The sequence below is a fragment of the Helianthus annuus genome, chromosome 15 (genome assembly GCF_002127325.2).
Source record: "Helianthus annuus cultivar XRQ/B chromosome 15, HanXRQr2.0-SUNRISE, whole genome shotgun sequence".
Classification (NCBI taxonomy): Eukaryota; Viridiplantae; Streptophyta; class Magnoliopsida; order Asterales; family Asteraceae; genus Helianthus; species Helianthus annuus.
The window spans coordinates 16,240,961-16,266,881 of record NC_035447.2 but is presented as its reverse complement, the minus strand read 5'-3'; the positions used below and the strand labels follow the sequence as shown (position 1 = coordinate 16,266,881).

The window sequence follows — 25,921 nt, the reverse complement described above, 5'->3', positions numbered from 1 at the left end:
GGACTCGGATGTGTATTGATGCAACGAGGCAAGGTCATAGCCTATGCCTCGAGGCAATTAAAGGTACACGAACAGAAATACCCTACGCACGATCTCGAGTTGGCGGCGGTAGTGTTTGCATTAAAAATATGGAGGCACTACTTGTACGGAGTAAAGTGCACCATATTCACCGACCACAAGAGTTTGAAATACTTCTTCGATCAGAAGGAGTTAAATATGCGACAAAGGCGGTGGCTAGAAACGGTGAAGGATTATGATTGTGAAATACGTTATCACCCGGGAAAGGCTAATGTAGTGGCCGATGCGCTGAGCCGCAAATCGGATTATACCCCAATACGGGTACGATCAATGCAACTGGTTGTGACTTCAAGCTTGCTTGAACAAATTCGAGAAGCACAAGATGAAGCTGTAAAGGCAGAAAACTGGAAAAAGGAAAGAATTATCGGCTAAGTTAAGGATCTAGAGGTGGGCGGTCACGGCCTGAAGACTCGCTTTAATAGAATCTGGGTCCCTAACACATGTGGGGTTAAAAAGCTTCTACTCGATGAAGCTCATAAATCCCGCTATTCCATTCATCCGGGAGCGACCAAAATGTATCAAGATTTGAAGCAAAACTATTGGTGGCCCGGAATGAAGCGGGACACGGTGAAATACGTGGAAAAATGTTTGACGTGTCTGCAAGTCAAGGCAGAACACCAAAAACCATATGGTAAACTTCAGCCGTTAGAAATTCCGGTTTGGAAATGGGAGCAAATTACGATGGACCTATTGACCAAACTGCCTAAAACAAGTCGAGGTTTTGATGCTATTTGGGTAGTAGTGGATAGGTTAACCAAAAGCGCTCACTTTATTCCCATTCGTGAGACTTATACTTCGGAGAAAATGTCGGAGGTTTACACCAACGAAATCATAGCAAGACATGGGGTACCGATATCCATTGTGTCGGACAGAGATACCCGGTTTACTTCAAAATTCTGGCGTGAATTCCAAGAACAGATGGGAACTAAATTGTTCCTTAGCACTGCTTACCATCCACAAACGGATGGGCAGAGCGAAAGAACAATACAGACATTGGGTGATATGCTACGGGCTTGCATTATCGACTTTGGGGGTAGTTGGGATGTTCATTTACCTTTGGTCGAATTCGCATATAACAATAGCTATCACGCGAGCATTAAAATGGCCCCGTATGAGCTATTATATGGCAGAAAGTGTCGGACTCCGGTATGTTGGGGAGAAGTGGGTCCGCGGGGGCTAGCGCCAACCGATATAATCCGAGCTACAAACGCTAAAATTGATATAGTTCGGGCACACTTGAAAGCGGCTCAAGACCGGCAAAAGGCATACGCAGATAAAAGAAAAAGGCCAATTGAGTTTCAGGTTGGCGATATGGTCATGCTAAAGGTTTCCCCATGGAAGGGTATCATTAGATTCAGAAAAAGGGGGAAGTTAAGCCCGAGATTTATTGGGCCATTTAGAATCACTGAACGGGTCGGTAAAGTGGCTTATCGAACCCTGGGCTTATAGCTTAGTGGTTATGGAAATGAGGGAAGACTTTTGACTGAAAGGTCTCAAGTTCGATTCCTGATCCACCCGGGTTTTACCAGCTCTGCATTGTCGTGCCCTCGGGCGGGTGCAGGGTCGGGTTTTCCCCGGAACTGGTGGCATGGTGGGCTAGGGGCTCCGTGCGTGCAGGATGGGCTGCCGCGGGCTACCTTTCGGCCAATGGGTGCCGCGTACGGAGTACCCGGCGATTCTTATGTTGGACGTTCAAAAAAAAAAAAAAAAAAAAAAGTGGCTTATCGACTTGAATTACCTGAAGAGTTGAGTGGAATTCATAGCACATTCCACGTATCACATCTTCGAAAATGTTTGGCCGACGAAACGGCTCATGTCCACTACGATGACATCGAGGTGGATAACAGCCTCAACTATGCGGTAAAACCAATTGCGATTTTAGATCGTAAGGAGAAAAGTTTGAGGAACAAGATAATAAGTCAAGTCAAAGTCAAATGGGAGCATAGAAGGGGCTCGGACACTACATGGGAGTCTGAGGAAGAAATGCGACGACTCTACCCCACATTATTTGGTACGTAATTCGGTTTCGGGGACGAAACCCCTTTTAAGGGGGGTAGACTTGTAACACCCCAAAAATATAAATCCTTATATTAAAATGAAAGAGATTTAATAAACAAGAATTAACCAACTAGAAATTTTAATTTAGTTAAAATTTCAAATCTTGAAATAACTCATGATAGAGTTAAAACACTTAAAACTTAGGGATGGATCAAAGTTAAGGGACCAAACTTAGCAAAACTGAAACCTTGTTTACTAATGTTGTAGTAAACACCAAACATACACAAAAGTGTATGCCTGGGTCGATCATAACACAAGGGAAATCAGAAGTTCTCTTCAAGAACCCTAGTTCACTAGAATTTGAGCAATTGGAGGTCCAATTCAGTCCCAAATCGAATTCCAAACACAAATTAGTGATCACCTCGTCATAGGGATCAAAAGGTATGTAAAATTTAGTGAAAATCCTATAACTTGAATTTCTCATGAAATTGGGAAATCTGAAAATTTGATGTGCATGTGTGTTATTTGGCTAGTTTAGAACTGATTTGGTGTTTTAGGGGTGAAGACCCAACCAATTCCATGTGAAAACATGACCAAATTCAGGAAACTCCATGAACACCTTGAAGGTGGGTTGTGGGTTTTACATGAAAATGATGAACACTAGGTTTTAGATGACTACCATAGTGTAAATTGATCATAGAAGATAACTTATAATAAGAATATGATGTTACATGCTTTATGAGAATTTCTTTGATAGTGAATTAGCAAAAAAATGAGCTAAGGACTTGAATATGAATGACATGAAAATTCTGCCCTCAAGGTGTTTGTAGAAATGCCTCAAAGAGGGCTGATAAATAGAAATTTAAAGCTTAAACGCCTAACTAAGATGTTCCGGTATATTATGCGAAATGATGTCTAAAAAGGGTTCTAAATTGGTCTTGAATTGAACTCTATAGGACAAGATACCGGGACGTCGAGCGGACAAGCCGGTGGTGATTCTCGTTTGAAGGGCGTGCGCTAAGGTATGTAACATGTCTCGTTACATTATGTAAATTTTAGATCGTGGTAGTGGATTATAAAAGTTCTATTTAAATTGGATTGGAGCGAAGGCGTTGTCGTATTTGAATACTAATATGAATAACGAATCTAGCTCGTTGGTAGTTGCCATGAAGGAAGGAAATTCCGTAGGCAAGCCAAACGGGTCAAATAATCAAGTAAGCATGATCTATATTCCGAACATGATGAATTGATGTATGTAGTGGCTATAGTATGATGTACTAGAAATATTAGACCTTTACTACGTTGATAATGCAGAATGTTGAAAACCCGAAAGTTGGAATTTTGGTTGAAAGGCTCAAACCAAACAAAAGCATGAATTCCCAGGTGCTACCGTAAATTACGGTGACACCGTAATTTACGGTAGAGGGTTTTGATTTACGGTGGTTCTCTCCTGTGTTACGGTGTAACCAGAAATTTCCAGCACTCACCGTAATTTACGGTGGTACCGTAAATTACGGTGGAGCCTGGAACACTTTTATTTTCTTATCCTTTTAATGGGGGTGTTAAGTCTTAAAACCTTATCATTCTTAAACCTCAAGAACTAATGATCTAATTGATGATTCTCAGGTAATTAGAAGTCACGGATGGCGATCAAGCGACATGATGAATGAACCGAACACTCCACTTCGAAGCTTCCGCTATGTTAAACTCGTTAAACAGTGTTTCGTTTGTTGTAGTCAAAGTCTTAAACTACAATATTACGTTCTTCTTTTGTTCTTAGTAGGCTAACTAGTAAAAGTTTTGAAACTTATGTAATTCCCAATGGCTTTTGGTATAAAATAGTTATTATATCCTAGTTTAAATATAAGGGTGTAACAGTTAGTGATAGTGGTGTGGTCGTCACTAGAGTGCCACTAGAGTGACGCCTTTCACCAGACACCACTAGAGTGCCACCAGTGTCTAGAGTGTCTTTTGCCACTAGAGTGACAGCAGCAACTGATCCAGCTACATACTAATGCACCAAAAGCCAAGCTATACAAGTTTACAATAACAAAATCTCTTAAGCACAATCTTCAATTCTTCTCGTCTTCGACTGGTAAACGGTATACAACGGTATTTTAGGTTCCAACAGAGGTTAAACCGAATTAGAAATGGAGTTTTTAAGGAGAGGTTAGGAGCGACTAGTATTTCAGATAAGATAAAGATATGGAGATTGAGATGGTTCGGGCATATGAAGAGGAAGCAGACCACGACACCCGTTAGAGCAGTTGAAATCCTCAATGTGGAGGGGTGGGGAGTAGAAGTAGACCCAAATTGACTTGGAAGAGCGAATTAGACATGATTTACTAGAGTTGCACCACTATGAGGATATGGTCCTGGATAGGAGGTCGTGGAGGCGTAGGATTAAGGTTAATAACTTTTAGAAGAGGGTACAGTGGGGCTCTAGTTGGATCTTAGGCGCTTAGATTATCCTACACTTTAGGGGGACAATGGATGTTATTTGTCACACCCCAACCGATGGCGGAATCATCGGGGCATGGCACTGAGTGAAACAGATTGTCCAGAAGTTTCCACAACAACTATTAATACTATTCAGTTAAATGATACGTCCCATACCGTATCTCAAATAATACAATAAATTATTACATATAACAACTAGTCAAGTAATTCTGTTCCGACAACTCAGATTTAAATAAAACAATTAAAATATTGTTCAAATGCTCCTAAAGACCCAGCCTGACAAGATCTACCGACAACTATTCTCTAGTTGTTGATTCCTGACAGACAACTATTTGTTGGGGGACTCTAGAGCTTTATTCTAGCCTCGCTTTCCTAGCAAGCAAACATCTTAAACACCTGTCACATACGTTATAATAAAGTCAATACATATAATGTAAAGGTGAGCATACAAGTTTAATGATAGCATATATAGTTCGAAATGGTTTACGCATAACCAGCACGTACACAGAGGAAAACGAAGCATGTTAATTATCGACATGGATCTATCGATACCAGTGACTGCGTGTTGACTGTCCAAGACAGTTCGCAATACATGATTACCACCGTAATCCATGCAAGTAATTGTCCTTAACAACCCCCGTGTGAACGGGTGCTGAGTCCAAACTATAGTACTACGTCGTTAAGGCAGGTAGACAGCATTCCACGTGTAAACATAACAACAAGCATTCATTTAGTCACGTAATACATGTGAATTGGTTAGCGTTCAAATAATTGAGTAGTGTGTTCGATTGTGATTTTGATAAGTAACGTATGTAACACCCAAAAGTGCTAAAAGCAAAAAGGGATCGAGTATACTCACAACGATTGGTTGATGGATTGAAGGGAGCACTTGAGAGTAGGGTTAGCCTGAATAGTTCAATAGCATAACGATGAGTAATTACGTAGAACGGAAACAAGTGATGATGGGTCGAACAGCCTGGTTGATCGAACAGCAGGTTCGATCGGACGGGTTGTCCGTTCGGTTAGACAATCCGTTCGGACAGTCTGTTCGATCGGCCGGTAGGCTCGATCGGCTGGACTATTTGAGTGGATTGTTTCTTCCTTTGAGTAGGATGTGTTTGTGTATGATGGTTTGTCCTTTCGAAGTTTTCGTTGTAGCATTTGAGAACACTGAAGTGTTCTCACCTTTCAGGTCGATCGATCGAACAACATGTTCGATCGGCTGGCTTAACCGATCGGTTGGACACTTCTGGTTGAGTTCTCAATGAGAAGTCACCTGATCGGACGGCATGTTCGATCGGGTGGCACTTCAATGCGGCGGACGAGTTAAAATCAATTAAGTGTTGAAGCATAGTATCTCATGATCCGAGGAGTAATGTTGACAAACAGTCGTTCGATCGAATAGCACCTCGTTCAATACCATACTTCATAAATTGTCAAAGTGTGGGGCCACATGGTAGCCGATCGGCTGACCTGGTCGATCGGCTGACATGTCCGATCGGCTAGGCTGTCCGTTCGAACAGCCTGTCCGATCGGTCAGCATTCTGACCTGGTCGGCCTGTTCGTTTAACACTTGGCTGTTATGATTGTTTTGACGTTATATTGAGGTAGTTTGACAACGAGCTGGACCATAATACTCTCGTTCTTACTTGTTTTCCCTGCTCGGACAGGAATCACCCAAATCCGGCCGGTGAACGGTTCAGAACGGTAGTTTAACGTTTAACCCGAAATCGGTGAACCTCGTAGATAGAATCCGAATCTTGAACCACACAGCTGTTAGAATGATTAGTGTGTTGGTCCGAGCTCCGTTTCTATTGGTTTGAAGGCATTGAGTGTAAAAGCGTTGAAAGAAAGTTAGAAATCCTTCTTTCAATCCTCCACACCATGTAAATGTTCAGATCTGTGATAGATCTTAGTTTGTTTATGTGGAAATCGGTTAGATCCAAGCTATTCATGGTGGAATGAGGCCAAAACATGATGTTCTTGAAGAACACCATGATGACATCATCCTAAAATGCTTAGATCTGGATGTTTTCACGGTTAGAAATCAAGATTTGAAAGATAGAAAGGTGTAGAATTGCGTATTGATCAAGAAAGTACAAGATTTAGGATGAAAACTTACCGGAATCAAGAGAAATCTGAGAAAAGAAGGGGAGCACGAGCTGGTCGGTCAGAGAGTTTCCAAAAGTGGAAAGAATGACAATGACAGCCCTATTTATAGGCTTCCAAAAGAGGAAAGGGCTGGCCGATCGGCTGGCACTGCGATCGGACAGCTTGCTGATCGGACAGTCCGTCCGATCGGTTGGGCTGTTCGGTCGGCTGGCATCCTGATCGATCCACAGCCTGTTTCGAGTGTTCGGTGCGACGATTTCTGATGTTTCGATTTCGATTGAAGACATACGAATACGATAGAGTTTCCTATTCCAAATTACTTTTAGTCCCAACCACTATATCTACATACAAGCATCTATATCTCGTGTATCCTCTTTTCTTCTAACTAGCATGATTCGATTTGATTGCATTCGATTGAGTTTCGAGTTTCGATTGATTCGATTGAATACCACACAAAACATAAAGTAAACACGCACAGGTAACACATAAGGCACACACACAAGTAATATAACACCAAATTCGCATAGTTTGAGTTTCGAGTTCGATTGATGATTCGATTAGCTTGATTATTGATTGATTAACTTTATCGCATTGTTACTTCCTACTATTCACAGTCGTAAATCGGTTCGTGTCAATTAAACATTCGATTACTTCGATTACTTCGATTCCTTCTTGATTACAACACTTACTCCACATAATACAACTAAAATATAAAAATAGACTAATTACAGCCAAAGGAAGTCAAAGTTGACTTGGACTTTGACCTTGACTTTGACATTCGAAAACACGGGGTGTTACAGCCTCCCCTTGTTTAGGGAATTTCGTCCCGAAATTAGGCTCGAAGCTGCACAACACCGTGCATGATTACCAATTTCACGCTTCAGATCTTCATTTGAAACACTGCGGGTACTTAGCCTTCATGTCGCTTTCGAGTTCCCAAGTGAACTCCGCGCCTCGTTTGCCTTCCCATTGGACTTTCACTATAGGACTTCGTGGAGGTGTAGGATTAGGGTTAAGGACTTCTAGAAGATATTGCAGTAAGGTCTTAGGTGTAGTTTAAGGAGATAGGTTTTTCTTACTCTTTAAGGGACTTTTCCGCTGATTGCCTTCTTGTGTTTATGCCCAAATGATGTTGTATGCATGCTACTACACATGATTTACATTATATTGTGTCACTCGGATCAATTTCTTGGTACGAGGGACTTCTTATTTCTATATGCTTTGATATGGTGTGTTGGTTTGTTGTTCGTTTTCGAGCTGAGGGTCTCTCTGGAAGCAGCCTCTCTATCCCTATGGATAGAGGCAAGGTCTGCCTACATCCCACCCTCCCTAGACCCTATAAGTAGCTTCGCTATTTGTGGGATTTACTGGGTATGGTTGTTGTTGTTGTGTGTGTGTGTATATATATATATATATATATAGGAGAATGCTATGCAAAAAACCCCATTTACTTAGAAAACTTAGGAAACCTTACTTGCGGCCTATATTAATCCGCGTTGCCATAGTCCTTTGTTAATCCTTTTTGCTCTCAAGGTTATATCAGTAATTTCCCAACCCAAGTTATTTTCCCAATTTGATCTGACATGATCATTTAATGCCAATCAACTCATGTGTTCAAATCAGCCACCCCATATTTCTTTTACCCTATTTCATTTCATTTTAATTTATATCTTCTTTTAACAGAAAGAGAAAGTGCATATTTCATCTTCTCCTCCAAATTATCATTTCTCCATTAATGGCCATGGAGACAAATCCACCAACCTCCGAGTTAATGTCACCGGTCCATAGTTTCCCCAACAGGTTCATTGACAACGATGAAGAACGAAGTGAAGAACGAAAATCAGATTGATCAATCCCTGATGAAGAACGTGGTTTTGTGATGAAGATGTTAATATATGAAGTCAGATCCATGTGGAAACCCCTTCCAGATCTTGTTCCATTCCTTTTAGATCTCCTTTGTCCACATGTTTCATAATGTTGTTACAGATTTGGATATTTGTGAGTTTTTTACACTTTTTTTGTTTATATAAAATATGATTTGTATATGTTGTTTCAGATCTTGATATTTGTGAGTTTTTTACACTCTTTTAGTTTTATGCAACATATGTTTTCATATATGTTTGATTCTGGGTATTTCGTATGGATTTTTCTGATTTTGTGGAGTTTATGTTAGTTGATAACTTGAGCATGTAGGTATGAACTTTTGAAAGATGATTATAATTTACGGTTCTACTATTTTACACTTAAATATTGAACCAATAAAATATTGAATTTAAAATTGATATACGTATGGACTTTATAAGATGATATTCAACATCTGGCTCCATTTTTTACACTTAAAATATCAAAAATTATTCATAAAACCTGGTTGTTAATAGGTTTTTGTGTAATGACTGTTTTAGAGATGAAACATGATTTTTTTTTGTTAAAATGGTTCTTAAAAGGGGTAAATGTTTATGTAATTCACAGGTTTTTATTTTTGTGTTACAGCACAACACAAATAACACGTGTTATAGCAAACGTTGGTTTCGTCAAACGTGGATCAGATGCTCAAGGATCATGACCATGTTTATGTTACAGCACAACACAACTAACACGTGTTATAGTTTGAACTTCTCGGACATGCATGTGTTACATGTGACATGAAACCCATGTACAACATAACACGTGTTACGTGAGACATGAAAACACATTTTTATAACTTCCATGGCATACGCACACCCACATGTTTACAAACCGTTTCAAGACCGACCCAAACAATAAAGCAAGGGTAGCCGCTGAAAAGCTAAGGCAGCAAAGGTAGCCGCTGAAAAGCTAAGGCAGACTGTCAAAGGAAGCTCCACCATTTTTCTTAGTGCTATGTATTTTCGTTTACTAGTAATATGTATTTTGAGACTCTTATTGTTTTGTCTAGTACATGATGTTAAAACGGTATGGACTTAACACATTATGGAAGCCTTAACACACGTTATAAAAGAGACTTAACATACGTTATATCAGGTATACTATGTTGTTATTAAGTTACTATTGGAGTTTATGCATCCATTCTAGAAGTTTTAACACATATTACTTTTGGAGTTTACTATTGGACTTAACACATTATGGAAGTCTTAACACACTATTGGAGTTTATGCATCCATTCTGGAAGTCTTAAAACATGTTATAATAGAGGCTTAACACACGTTATATCAGGTTTACTCTGTTGTTATTAAGTTACTATTGGAGTTTATGCATCTATTATGGAAGTCTTAACACATGTTATAATAGATGCTTAACACATGTTATATATTTCAGTCGCTTAATACATGTTACAGTATGTATATACACATCATGGTGTTTTGGAAACCACTAGCTTATACATGACACCATGTTAGGTTAAACCAAGATTATAACAGAGGCTTAACACATTTTATCCCAAGTATACATGACACCATGTTAGGTTAAACCAAGATTATAACAGAGGCTTAACACATTGTAAACCACTAGCTTATACATGAATACATGTCAGGTTACAAAAACATTATAACAGTGGCTTAACACATGTTATACATTCCAAAATGTGCAAAACAAATGACCCGTTTCATATTATACCGGTACATGTGTTACCATAAATGGCTCGTTTCATATTACATGTTACATACTAACTTGTACATTTATTACTTGTACAAGTTTTACGCTCAGTATCCACATTATCGGATATTTTAAACATCAACAAAAATAAAATAGATATTACTTGTTTTTTTAATTAACAAAAGGTTAATACATGTTATATATCATTCTAACAAGGGCTTAACACATGTTATATATGAACACATGTCAGGTTTACATCATGGTGTTCTGTTACAGCATGAACCACTAACACATGTTATAAATGAACGAAGACTTCTTTCCCAAAGGATGTGACTTATTCAATGTCCCCGCATTAACGTCGCCTACATCCATCCAGCTTGTCAATTGAATATCTTTTATGGATCTGTTTCTGTAAATCAACACACGTTATATATCATTCTAACAGGTGCTTAACACATGTTACAGGTCTGTCTCTGTAAATCAAGCAACCCAACAAAAAAAAATATTGTTAAGATCAAAAGCCCCAAACAAGCAACCAAACCAACAAAAAAAAAAAAAAACCCGTTCAAAATCTCATCCTAAAGTTTTGGATTTATTTAAAATACATTAACATTAACCATTACTAGAACACACATTAACTTCTCCTACATCCATCCAGCTTCTCAATTGAATATCTTTATGGGTTTGTTTCTGTAAATCAACACACGTTATATAACATTATAACAGGGGGGCTTAACACGTGTTATGGGCCTGAGTCTGTGAATCAAGTAACCAAACAAAAAAAACACTTACTGTTCAGATCAAAAACCCAAACAAGCAACTCAAACCAACAAAAAAACAGCTATTGTTAAGATCAAAAGCCCCTAACAAGCAACTAAACCAACAAAAAAACACGTTCAAAATCTCATCTTTTTGATTTATTTAAAATACATTAACATTAACCATGGATACCCCATTAAGCAATACTAAAACACTTTCAGCACACAAAAACATATTAACAACCATTTCAACAAAAAATCAAGTGTGAAATGATATTTCAAGAACACTTACCGGATCTATACATGTCCGATGAACACGAAGAAGATCTTCAAACCTTCTTCTCACACACACACTCGTGCGTGTGTCTTTGTGATAAAGATTGTTGTTTCTCTATCTAAAACATCAACTTTCTCTCTCTAAAAACATTCATCTTGTCATCGCTCTTCTCACACACACACTCGTGCGTGTGTCTTTGTGATTTTTTCAGACCACATGACGCTGAAATTATCTTCAAATGAAGATCACTATTGAAGGATCACCATTGAAGACCATGAAGCTTTCTTCTTTTCAATGATGAAGAAAGAGGAGAGAGATAATAGTTAATTGAAAGATTTGACTAGAAGAAAGAGGAGAGAGATTATGACACAAGTGGGTTTTGTCATTTTCAATGCCAAAAGGTGGGTTTTGTTCTACCGAAAATGCCCTCCCAGACTTTCAAATGTGCATTATGCTATTTCTTTTAATTATAATTGTTACTAAAATGATGAGAGCCATTGATCAAGTTGGATGAAAGAGAATCAATGGATGAGGTTGGGTTTCCAAGGTTTTTTAAAAAAGATGGGGTTTCTTATAGAGCCGAGCCCTATATATATATATATATATATATATATATATACACACATATATATATATATATATATATAGGGAGCCGCTAAAATAGAAACCACCCCCCAGTTGTAAGAACCGCGAGAACCACTCTCCACCAATCATATTATGCCACCCAAAAGGGTAATTTGGTCATTTACCCCAAATGTCAAATCTCTACCTCTCTCCACACTTAAAACAATTAGACATGTCAGACTCATTTAACTTCTTTCATCTTTGTCTCTCTCCTCATTTTGAAACTCACACCCTCACTGATGAAGCAAATCCTTCTCCTCTCTGATGAAGCAAATCTTCATCATCTTCACTGATGAAACCCACACCCTCCTTCTCCGGCGAACCCTCCTACTCCTGCGATCCCCCTCCTACTCCGGCGACCCCCCTCCTTCTCCCGCTGCCCCTCGTTTATCTGGCGCCCACCTTCTTCTCCGGCGACAAGACCGGCGGAGGCAGCATAAAATCCCCTGTTTTCAGCTGATACCGTCGGTGGTGGGAGGTGGTTGCTTTACCGGCATATCTCCGGGCTCCATTTCTCTCCGCCGTCTCCGCCACCCACAACTACCCCTCTGCCGCCGCATCCGTTACCAGAGTTTGTGATTTCTTGAAGGGTGTTGGAGTTTGGTGAAAATAGGTAAAGATATGTTTCTATATATCTCTTTTTCACAAAGATCTGATTATCTCTCTTCTTTTTTAATTTGGATTTTTTTGGGGATTTTTTTGTGATGAAGGTGGGCGACGGTTGTTGGTGGTGGTGGCGGTGGCGTTGGGGTTGGTGGCGGTGGGGGTTTTTTGGGTGGTGTGGGGCAGAGGTGGGTGACCGTGGGGAGAGTAGGTCTGGCGGTGGTGTAGTCTGGTGATTGTTTGTTAATATTGGGGGCTTTTGCTGATGCTTTTGAATGTTTGGACCTGGTTGTTTTTGCTAATGCTTTTGAATGTTTGAATATGTTGAATCTGGTGCTTTTTGAATGTTTTGAATCTAGTGCTTTTTGGTAGATTTTGAACAGTGAACTATGTGGGTTTTGATCTGTTCGATTGGGCGGCGATGATGAAAAAAAAACACATATTTTGATGACGATGGCGCGGCAAGGATGGTGGAGGGTAGGTTTTTGAACCTGCAACCCCACTTTGCTGCCTCTGATTATCGGAAAAATCTGAGCCAAGCCCCTTTTTTCAAGAATCCAAATATAGTTTTGATTTTTGTTGTTGGTTTGTTATATTTTTTTTCAAGAATCTATTTGAGACACCTACCGAGCTGCGATTTATGGTTGCGTTCGTTTTTGTGTAAAAAAGTTTTATGTAAAAATAGTTTAAACCGTAAATTTACGTTTCATTTTTGTGTAAAAAAGTTTTATGTAAAAATAGTTTAAACCGTAAACTTTATAACGTAAAACGTAAACATTTTTTAATGTAAAACGTAAAGTTTTTAATGTAAAACGTAAAATGTAATTTTTTTAACGTAAAATGTAAAATTTTTAACGTAAAACATAAACTTTTAAGGTAAAACGTAAAACGTTAACCTTTTAACGTAAAACGTAAAATGTTTAACGTAAAACGTAAAAATTTAACGTTAAACGTAAAACGTAAAAAGTTTTACATAAAACGTAAAATGTAAAAACGTAAAAAGTTTAACGTTTTATGTTTTACGTAAACGCAAAACGTAAAAAGTAAATCGTAAAACGTAGAAAGTTTAACGTAAAACGTAAAAAGTTTGACATAAAACGTAAAAAGGTTAACATAAAAACGTAAAACGTAAAAAGTTTAACGTAAAATGTAAAACGTAAAAAGTTTAACATACGTAAAACGTAAACTTTTTAACGTAAAACGTAAAAAAGTTTAACGTAAAATGTAAAACGCGAAAAAATCGGCGCGTTAAAAAACGTGGAAAAACGGCGCGTTAAAAAAACGACTCTTGAAAAAACGGCGCGTTAAAAAACGTCGAAAAAAAGGCGCGTAAAAAACGTGTAAAAAACGGCGCGTTAAAAAATGTGAAAAAATCGGCGCGTTAAAAACGTGTAAAAAACGGCGCGTTAAAAATACGCCGATTGAGAAAAACGACGCCTAAAAAAAACGGCGCGTTAAAAAACCCGGTGTGCAAAAACCGGCGCATCAAAGTTTTTGTCTTGTTCAAAAACTTTGAATTTAAAAATGCTTTTCATAAAAAAATTCTTTTTAAAAAATAAAAAGTAATATAATAAAACAAAAAAGTAATAAAAAATAATAAATACAAAAAGACAAAATAGAGTAATTTTACTATACTATCCTTTTAAATTAAAATATTAAAGACATAATAAGACAAAATCTATTTAATATTAATTTTAGTTACTTTCAATCTTATCCATCCATCTTCTTGATCTAAAGGCTAGAAAGTGGTTCTCTCAGTTCTTACAACTGTAGGTGGTTTTCATTTTAGCGGTCCCCTATATATATATATATATATATATATATATATATATATATATATATATATATATATATATATATATATATATATATATATATATATAGGGTAATGCTAGACAAAAACCTTTAAATTTTTAGAAAACTCTGGAAACTCAAATCTCCCCCCATTTTTACCCAACCTCCCGACATTTTTTTTTTCTAAAAAAATAACACATGTAATATACATGTTTTAAAGTGTTTTGGGCAAAAAAAAAAAACAAAAAAGCGCCGAAGGGATTTTAAAAAAAAAATAAACAAATTTCAGCAATGTCCGGTTGCCTAACATGTGTTAGGCACAAAAGACAGAAATTGCTGAATTTTTTTTTTTAAATCATCCCCTCGGCGCTTTTTTTGATTTTTTTGGCCCAAAACTTTTAAAAACATGTATATTACATGTGTTATTTTTTTAAAAAAATGTCGGAAGGTTGGGTTTTCTAGGGTTTTATATATATATAGGGTTTTCTATATAGCCCTACCCTATATATATATATATATATATATATATATATATATATATATATATATATATATATATATATAGGGTAATGCTAGACAAAAAACCCTAAAAAGTTTAGGAAACTCTATAAACTCAAAGCTCCCGACTTTTTTTTTTTGAAAAAAATAACACATGTAATATACATGTTTTTAAGAGTTTTGGGCCAAAAAAAAACAAAAAAAGCGCCGAGTACTTTTTATAAAAAAAAATAAACAAGTTCCAAAAACTTCGTTGACTAACATGTGTTAGATAAAAAATGCTGAAAGTTGCTGAAATTTGTTTTTTTCTTAGAAAAACCCTTCGGCGCTTTTTTGATTTTTTTGGCCCAAAACTCTTAAAAACATGTATATTACATGTGTTATTTTTTTCAAAAAAAAAGTCGGGAGCTTTGAGTTTCCCGGGTTTCTTAAATATTTAGGGTTTTCTATATAGGCCAACCCTATATATATATATATATATATATATATATATATATATATATATATATATATATATATATATATATATATGTATAGAATAAGTATAATGTACTTCACGGCTTAACGTACGTTAACGTACGCGACGAAATTACGCTAGTTCGTTTGAAAATCACGCAAGTTATAAAGTGAAAACCTAATCACGCTTTTGCACATAATCACGCAAAAGTGCAAGTAATCACGGATGACAAATTGACCAAAATATAATCACGCACGTTATAAATTTAATCACGCACGTTGTAATTTCGTCGCGTACGTAATGTACGTTAAGCTGTTTTGTACGTTAACCTTTCTCTCTCTCTCTCTCTCTCTATATATATATATATATACATATAGGGTAGAGATATGGTAAAAAGTGTCTAAAATGTGAGAAGGGTAAGAAGTGTTTTAAACCATTGGATATTTGATCTAATGGTTGAGATCAATAGGGTATAAAATGTAAATTGTGTTTTAATTAGAAGGACCTTATGTAAAATTAAAGGGCAATAGTGACTTTTCCAACGTTTCAAATATGGTAACTATTTCAAAACCCCCATCAATCTCCTATAAATCAGCGAATTTATGGTCACTGTTTCAAAACCCTCATTAATCTCCTAAAAAATCAGCGAATTTCTCGTACTGAAATAAATTCTTCGATTTCCTTCACAACAACTTTTTATAACACTATAAAGAACAGTATATTACATGATAAAACACTATAGGAAGATATAACACTATCTGTTTACTGTAAGAACACTATACATAAATAAAACACTGTTGATGGGGGATAAAACACTATGAAAAGGTACAGTATATTACATGATAAAACACTATAGGAAGATATAACACTATCTGTTTACTGTAAGACACTATACAGAATAAAACACTATTGATGAGGATAAAACACTATGAAAAGGAACAGTATATTATATGATAAAACACTATAGAAAGATATAACACTATCTGTTTACTGTAAAACACTATACAGAATAAAACACTATTGATGGGGGATAAAACACTATGAAAAGGAGACTAAAGATATCTGTACATAATATAACACTATTGAATGGGGAATATAACACTACAACAAGAACTTACCGTAAACAATTAAATGTATAGAACAAATCGAATTCGAATCAAATCCCTAATATATAGCCTGATAATTTTGGCAGTTATCTTTGGAAATCAATTAATTGATAAGAATGGACGATTACTAATATACCCTTTTGAATTAATTAAGATAAGGGACACTTGTCATTCCCAAATTATTTCTCACACTTCTCACAAAAGTTGGACTTTTTACAGGATTCTCTACTATATATATATATATATATATATATATATATATATATATATATATATATATATATATATATATATATATATATATATATATAGGACCCTTATTGCGAGAACACGAGAACCAATGTGAACACAAAATAAAATCTAAAAAAAAATCAAAAAAGCATTCAAATTTTTTTTAATATTTTTTTTAACAAAAATCGCTATATTTAGTTACAAAACAAACCCTTTTTAGTAACAGTTATCCATGCACATGTGCATATGTATCATTATTTCGATAAATTCCGTAATACGTTATCAGTAATAGACAATTGCACTTTAATTTACAATATCATCCACAATACACTACTTTTTACATTATCAATATTAAAAATGCATATGTGCATCATTAGGTATAACCATGATATAAAATGTTTTGGTACAAAAAGTTTGTGATTTTGAATGGAGAAGTAGACCCATATACATGTTTTTTGGTTAGTTATATCTAGTGGTTGATGGTTTGGCTATAGTTGTTACTTTATGATGTAATATGATGATTGGATGGTATAAATGGTGTTGATATACATGTAATAAGGTGAAAATATTGGTAATGGTGTTGTATTATGGATGGTAGGAGGTAATGATATTGTATTATGGATGGTAGGAGGTAATGGTAGTGTATTATGGATGGTATGATAGATGAAAGGGAAAGTGTATTCAAAGTAGTGTATCAAAACACCTTATTTCATGTTGATACATATAGATGCACATGTGCATTTCTAATATTGTTAACGTATAAAATAGTGTTTTACACGTGGAAGTATAAATGAAAGTGCAATTGTCTAATATTTGTAATGAATTACGGAAGTTGTCAAAGAAATGATACAAATGCACATGTGCGTATCGAAATTTTTTTTTTGAATTTTTTTTATTATAAACGAAATATAGCGATTTTTCCAAAAAAAAAATAGTAAAAAAAAATTGGGTGTTTTTTAGATTTTTTTAGGTATTACTATTTGTGTTCACACCTGTTTTCGTGGTTCTCGCAATAAAGGGTGATTCTTAACGGATTCTTCCCATATATATATATATATATATATATATATGGGAGGGTTTAAATGAGAACGCTAAATATTGTGAGAACCGTGAGAACAAATGAAAAAACCGCGAGAACTTGGTCAAAAAAGAATCAAATTTAAATTTTTTTTCTATACTTATCATTATTATTCGAATACAATGTTAGAAATTTAATTTACACGTTTAAATTTACGTGAATTCGTAAATAAAGAAAATTTACACATGTGTAAGTTGGCCATTTACACATGTGTAAATCTATTATATTTACACATGTGTAAAAAAATTAAAAATAGTGATTTTGAAAGGAGAAATGAATTATTTGATATTGTAAATTCTTTTTTTGATGTTGTTGTATCTTAATTATATATATATATATATATATGGTTCCCATTAAGTCTAACTACCTCTTAAATTAATATCCACCATTGGATCATGGTGAGATTAAATCTCAGCCCTTTAAACTCATAAAAATAACTGCTTCTAGAGTAGTTATCATCAGTTTAAAGTTACCAAATAACTCCCCACTCTCCCCTCTTTGTCCGTATTTCAGGGTTATCAATCCTGCAGTTTAAGTAGGTTATAAATGGTTTCTTGCTGACAACCTCAAGAACGCATATCAGACTTCCTAGCATCACCATCGCACTCTCTCATTTGGCATCCCAAAACTTACATCACAGATATCCTATTTTCTTGATTCTTGCTCCGATAAAACTGGTATCATCTCGATCTTTCTCTCTCTATTCACACTTTTTACTCCAGATGCTAACATAATGGATTTTTAGGGTTTCTTTTTGTTCTTCAGCATCATGGATTCTTCTTCGGGATCAGAATTTGATTATTTGTTCAAGTTATTGATGATTCGGGATTCATGCTTTGGTAGGAGCAATCTTTTTTTTTTTGAGCCTTACGTATAGTGAATTTGCTTTTACGATGTTTTTTGACATGATTTGAAAATGATTTGGTTAAAAGCCAGAGAAGCATTCATTTGGGTTACACCCAAATTGGAAATTTTAGGGTTAGCATTGCTAAATATGCATCATTTTCTTTATGCAGGTTGTTTAATTTCGACGGCTGTAACCTGCCTATAATCTGCTGATATCTAGGTTTTGTTCATACATCACTTACAAGGTAAATTAGCTCGGTGATGGTATAGTTTCATATTTATAGGTTGATCTTTGATTATAAGATTAGGTCGGGTTTATAATATGTATCCATTCTGTCCGTTCCAATTGCAAAATTGATGTGTTCTTTTTATATATTTCTACACATACCACGAATTCTGGTAGAAATATACAATAAATATCCAACAGTTTTTATTTTATTTCCTTTCCAGGAAATTGGGACATTTTTCATCTTGAATTCTTCCCATGTGTGTTCTACAGGAGGCACATCATTTCATGGTAACCTTATGTTGTTTGAGTTGTTATAATTTCATAGTAAACTTGTGTTTTTATTTATTTATTATTTTTTTTTGCAGAGGCATGTTGTTTCTCACTTTCTCTTGATGGACCAGTGGTGACTGCATTAGGCTTTGGGGATGAGCTTGGAGTTGTCACACACTCTTCTCCATCCCTCCCTTCGAATGAGCAAATGCTAACGTTTGATATTCTTAACTTCCCTCAAAAGGTGAGTTGGTTGGTCAATTACCTTAAGAAATCTGCTAATTGATTTTTTTTTACTCTTATTTATGTAAGTTTTAAATGATTGTCTGATCTAGAGTGCATGGCAGCCATCTCTTAATATTTAAATTGTTCTCACAAATATTGGGCTATTATTGAACAAACTACCTTCCATGATGATAGACTAATGTGTGAAGCTGTGAGTATTCATCATATAATTTGTTTCTATATTGGCAATGATAGGCATAGTGATATGTAAAATACTGATCACTGTATATGTTTGTTGCAATGTGTAGAGAACAAAGTATAAATACAACAAACAAGTTTTTGACCAGAAAGCAAGTTCGATGATCGAAAAATATGTTGGATCTGGTGCTTGTCCAAATCATGGTGGGATTCAATTTGTCACATATGTAATCATGGTATGTATGTATGTGTTGCTTGAAAAGCAGGTGATGAACTAATGATCTCGGGGATCAAGCGAGTCAATGACAATGAGGTTTGCTCTATTTTGTTGGTTCGAACTGACCAACCTAATTGAGGTGTTATGTGTACAAATCATACTTTTTTGTGTCACCATTGTTGATATTACAACCTAAAGACATTCGTTTTGTGACCACTTTCTTGGTTTTATTTAGAAAATTCGCGGGTGGAGCTATAGTCGGTGTAGTTTTTAAATAGCTTTATTTATTTTCTGTCTGTTGCAAAATACACCACATCAAACCATAGTTACTGCTTGGCTCAAATGGGTTCCACAGGAACCCATGAAAACACCAGTGGAGTGAAACTTAAATAAAAATGGCAGATGCAATAGCAATAGATACAGGTTGCTTGGCGACTGCACCAGGCAAAACTTTTTTCATCCATAGCAGGTACTTTTGAAATTCTATTATTTTGACTGCATGTTTTTAGCTATTAATTTATTGCATTTATCTTCTCTTGCTACATAGGGATAGTATTTTTTTTGTTGCCATTCCACTGTTCTTTATGATAAAACCACAATTTTCTGTGTTACTATTGTTGATATCACAATCTGCAGACATAACATTTGTTCTGATAAGGGTTGTTAAATGGGGCAATGGGGCAAAACTTGGAAAATATAGATGGTATGAAAATGGGTCAAACAGGTTGAAACACACAATAAGAAGATGGTTGTTCTCTTAATCTCTTGTCTTGTAAGGTAATTACAATATGCAAATTTTCATACTACTTTGAAATGATGTGGTGTTATTAATCTTGCCAAATTTACTTATTGCAGATTGAGGGATCTCCAATTGTGGGTGCAAAAAATAATTAATTTGACGGTGAGCGATACTTTCGTAATGGCAGTGGGAATATAATGATTATACAACAAATATGATAGAATTTTGATTTATTAGGTCAAATGGAAATGCCATTTTTGGTATGATATCTATAATTTCAAGATAAATATGACAACTGGGACTTTAACATGTGAGGAGAAGCAACTGGCATGAAAGAGATGCAAAGAAGGCAAGGGATGTTGAATTTAAAAAAAAAAATCATATATAATGAATTCACTTTGAGGTGTATTTTTTGTTGGAATCATATGTAAGCTGACTTTATTTCGTTTTAAAACATTAAAAACTAGATTGGATCGGAAATGGATAAAATGATATGGAATTCTACTCTTTAACACCACTAAATAGTTAAAATGTATCATAATAACAACTAAAATTGTTTTCTGTGATGACTAAAATATTAAAGTGTATAATTATGATTTTTGAATCAAATAAAATTTTAGTCAAAGTGACCTAAATTGTGATTGAATTAATTAATTAAATTGATCAACAATAGGTTAACATTTTTGTGGATGGGAAATATTGAGTTAAAGCAGCAAATGGGTTAGTGCATGTTAAAAGTAATCAATTCATTATGCATCAAGCGGTTGACTATGCAAGTCATATGTGTTAATTTGGAGAGATTGAGTCAATAAACCACGTTCGAATGTTAATAAACATTCCACCCATGTTGATGTATTTTACCACGCATGTGTTTGGTTTACCGTTTACTTTTGCATTAAAATGACACTATTTCATGTTTCAGTCCTCTATCAATTTTACTTTTTATCATTTTGTGGTTGTAAATTGTTGACGTTCGTTTTCCTTTTATGAATTAAAAGATGGTGCTTTTGTTTGTCACGTTGTTTAATTTTGGGTGCAATATAGGTTCATTCATATAGTTAGTATATATTAAATTAACGTAACCCATCCACCGGACGGGTATTAAACTAGTTACAATGAGGTTTGTATTAAAAAAAATTGGTTTTGATTGGTTTTTTCATTCGTTCTCACGGTTCTCGCAATATTTAGCGTTCTCAAGATAACCCTCCCCTATATATGTATATATATATATATATATAGTTCTTAATTGTATGTGATTTTAAAATTATGACACCTACATTAAACAGAAAGGAGTTAAAAATATATACATGTGTTTCTATAAATGTGTTTATTTCACTTCAACAAAAACCCGTAAATGTATGCTAACACGTATGTTTAAAAATTAACAATGACATTCAACAAAGTAGAAGAATATGAAACTTTATTTCTTGATAACTTCACGCTTCAACGATCAACGTTGTCTAAGATACATAAAATATTTCAAAATCAAAATGAAAGAAAAAATTAATATTGGTAAAATTCAAGAAGAAATCAAGCAATATCTTATTGTACGTAAGAGAAATTCATATTTCATTTTGTAAACAGATGGAAATGAACTTGGTAATTTTATTTCGTCTATAAACAACCATGGCGTCTCACCTTGTTAATTATATGTGGTTTTATATGCTGAATGAAATTATGGTAACATCCTACGTGGTTTTAAAATTATGACACGTACCTACATTAAACAGAATAGAGTTAAAGATATATGCGTGTGTGTGTGTGTATATATACATGTTAAGTTTTGGGTTACAAAAACACAAGATTACTACATAGAAACATATGGAAATGAAATCCATACTTTTATTTTTGGTTCTTGTTCAGGGAATCCTTAATATTGTGATGGGTGAACCACTCTATGCCGACATTTTCAGATGCAAAAAAGACTCCGGCGACTTTCTACCCAAAAGCACCTACGAGACAAACCTCTTGGATGCAGTCAAGATAGCAAGTGAAGCTGCAAAAACCAGCACCTATTTTTATTCAAAAGGAGGCTGGTTGGTTGCCGCTGAATCTTTTTGTGCGGCCTATTTAAAACATGTAGATTGTGTGTCCTGCGTGAACAGCACGTTCCCACTTCTTCTGAAGAATTGCCAAAACAAAAAACATGCTCTGGCATGGAGGAGCAAATGCATGGTAGAGTACGGTCTTAATATTAATTTAAGTAATCACGATCACTGGTTTGTTGCCCACGAAACCAGTGCTAATAAAACAAAGGATATTCAAGGGCTTGAAAACACCATGAAAGCTTTGGTGGATAAATTATTAAAAGAAGCTTTAAAAAAGAAGGAGAATATTGGGAGATATGCTTATGGGACGATGCCTTATGGATCACGTCAAACTTTGTTCATGGTTATGCAATGTAGTTATCCATTAATCGAAGAAGATTGTAAGAAGTGTTTACTCCGTGTATATGGAGAGATGAAACCTTGCTGTAGTGGAGCAATAGCTGCAGCAACATTAACCCCCGGTTGCTATATGAGGTACGCCCATGATGATTTCCGAAGTCGGTAACCTCTATCCAGCCATCTCCACTGTTGGGAATCACTTCATGTACTAATACTACTACTACTACTACCATATAATATAATAAGATTAATAAGGCATGCATGTGTACTGAAGTTTTGAAATCCAAAGGCTATTGAAATGAAAATTTGGTAATTATAGGTTCTCATATCTTTTTCCAATGATGGTATATTTGGACATGAAAAAAGAGTTATAAATCGATGTGTTTTGTTTGTATGCCTTTGGAATTTAATTTAATTAATTGGTTTAGTAAGAGCCATAGAGAAATTGATTATAAAAGACTTTTAAATTGTTTTGTGTTTTAATTATGTAATGTAGTTGTCATGTGCTAATAAAAAACAAGTGAAAATATGTAGTATATGAAAGTTAAGTCATCTCCACAAGGAATTGATGGTCAAACCTTTTATGTGTTCAAATCACTCAAACTTTTTTTTGTCACTCAAAAGTAACTTAAGTTAGATATGTTGTTCCAATCTTATGTAATTAGTGGGTACCAAGTTGACATGATTATGTGTCAAGGTAACATTATTTTTAAAATTTATAATGAATATATGGATTAGTAAAAAGTAAAATTGAAAAAAATCCATATTTTTATAAAGAAAAATAGAATGAATATTTTTTTATTGTTTCTTTTGTCTTAGGAAATAACAATCTTTTATCAAACAATCATCAAACCTGCAAAGCATTTCGTTTTTCTAATGTACATTTTAGAAACCATCTTTTAATATACTACGTACACCCATTTTTATTCACTAAATCACCCAACCAAGTTTCGTTTTGTTATTTTTTAGCATCCATTCATCTCGATAAATCATGGCACTACAACTTCTGCAAAACCACCCGATCTGTGCATGTACCACCACTCCGACCGTTGCATTCACCGGAAATCACACCTTCTCGGTTTTCAGACCAGAAGAAACAGGGGACGGTGTTTAGGGCGGAGAAGAAGAAAAGTTTTTTTTTGTTTTTGTTTTAATTGAATTTGAATAAATCCACATAATCATTAAAACAAAATAAAAAATATGAGAACAATCAATTGACAACATAAATCTGTCACTGGCCGGTGATTTATGTTCGGTTCATGGGCGGCCCTGGGGTGTGCGGGGAGGATCATCGGCCAGGGCTCGTGATTCTGAGGGGCACATTTAAAAAAAATTCGATACATATATATGTTATATCTTTTAAATAGCATATCCATACAAAGACCAAGTTATTGATAGGCCTATTATAAAACAATTCTTAAGTTTTAGAAGTTAGCCCATTAGTCTTATATAGCCAAATACTCATTTGGTTTACAAAAAAAAAAATAATAATTAAACAATATCCGAACTCAATACCCATTTGATTTTAAAAAAAAAATAATAATTAACAATATCCGATATTTCTTTGGGTTGCAATTGGGGCACATTTTTTCGGACTCGAACAGGGCACCTGAATTCTCAAGGCCGGCTCTGATTCGGTTAATTTGATAAATTGGACAAATCTTACGTAACAGATAGAGTTTCATACTAGGTGAATCACAATATGGGTTTTGCAATAAAAAAGTATAGGAACAACACGTCTAACCAATGGAACACTAGACCTTTTTTTGTTATGGGTTCACCCATAATTTATTATGGGTTCTCACTTTATTTTCTATATATGTTTTCACTAAAAATTACAAACCGAGTAGATTCCTGAAAACCGTTAACGTAAATCCACCACTATATAACATATATAAGTTATCAATTCCTAACCATCAGTGTGTTAATATAATTAACTAGTTTAAGTACCTGTATGTTACATGGGTTACTTATAGTAAATTATATTATTTAACAGTTTTGACATAAGCTTTGAAATTAAAGAAATGTTACATTACTTATATAAATATTAAGTTACAATCAACTAAAAAACATGAATACGAAAAATCACAAGTCTTTAAAGATTTCTTCTACACCACATTTTTTGTCTGTAGGTTTTTCATATTTGTCTAACATTAGTAATTTAATTCCATATCTAGTTTTTACTTCTTGAAAAAAAAAAGATATTGTAGGTTAGACCTCAGAAGTCAAATAACACAAAAGAGCAATGGTTTTGAAAATCTGACCTTATTAGCATTAGGCACTAGCTTTACTTCCATCTTTACAATTCTTTACTTAGCACTAAATCCTTGAGCTAACTTGTGTGTGATTGATTGCAGCTACATGTTAGTTAAGGGGTATGACATCAATAAGCATGGTTCCAATAAGAGCTTGGTTAATATAATTGAAGGAGCTTGGGTGAATAAGAGCGTCTAAAGCAACATTTACAAGAGTCTTGGAATGACCGATCTGATCCATCTCTCTCTTCTGCTTATCCATTTCAAATGCCTTTAAAAATGTTGATGAGGCCACGGATCAATGATCTTGCATTTAGGTATTTCTTCTAGATAATCATGCACTGCAAACTCCACTCTTGTGGAAGAGAGTCGAGTAGTTTCTTGATCTGATCTAGATGGGTTATAGTAATTCCAACATTCTTGAGACTATTGATAAATCTTACAAACCTATCAATGTGAACTGATATGCTTTCACCTCTCACGCTTCCTAATGTGTCATACTCCTTTTGAACAAGATCTCTCCTTCCTTCCTTCAGCTCATCATTTCCTTCAAAATGCTCACACAATGCATTCCACAAGTGTTGAGCACTAGCACATCTAGTTTATAAAAAATATTCATACAAATAGCACTATAGGCCTTTTATCTCTAGCAAGTAAAACATTTTCTTCATTAGAGTAAGTTAAGGGGTTAGTGTTAGTTTGTTGAATTGTAAAACTGATCCTACTAAAAACGAAGCGACTCTTAAGGATCGAGATATCATTGACAATGATCCGCTAGATCCTATTCAGGAATTCCACAACCTCTGAGGCTAGAGACCCAAATGTATCAAAAGCAAATGGAATAAACACTTATTGATTCTCTAAACAAGCATTATCGTGTTTAGCGACTTTGTTTAATGCCGCCTTCAACG

At 35.0% G+C, this 25,921-nt stretch overlaps 1 protein-coding gene across 1 annotated transcript; it reads left to right on the top strand.

The window, feature by feature from the left end:
* The first annotated feature begins 21,994 nt into the window (after nt 1-21,994).
* On the top strand, nt 21,995-22,921 carry LOC110913459 (cysteine-rich repeat secretory protein 38). Its single transcript, XM_022158289.1, has 2 exons — nt 21,995-22,048; nt 22,232-22,921. Exons 1-2 carry the CDS (start codon nt 21,995-21,997, stop codon nt 22,919-22,921), a joined length of 744 nt encoding a protein of 247 aa, XP_022013981.1.
* The last annotated feature ends 3,000 nt before the right edge of the window (nt 22,922-25,921 follow it).

Bases quoted from the DNA above. Each gene is read 5' to 3' on its own strand.
- LOC110913459 (XM_022158289.1), top strand. From the start codon at position 21,995: ATGGCGTCTCACCTTGTTAATTATATGTGGTTTTATATGCTGAATGAA. The intron at 22,049-22,231 runs GTAACATCCTAC...GTTCTTGTTCAG, and splicing joins ATATGCTGAATGAAATTATG to GGAATCCTTAATATTGTGAT.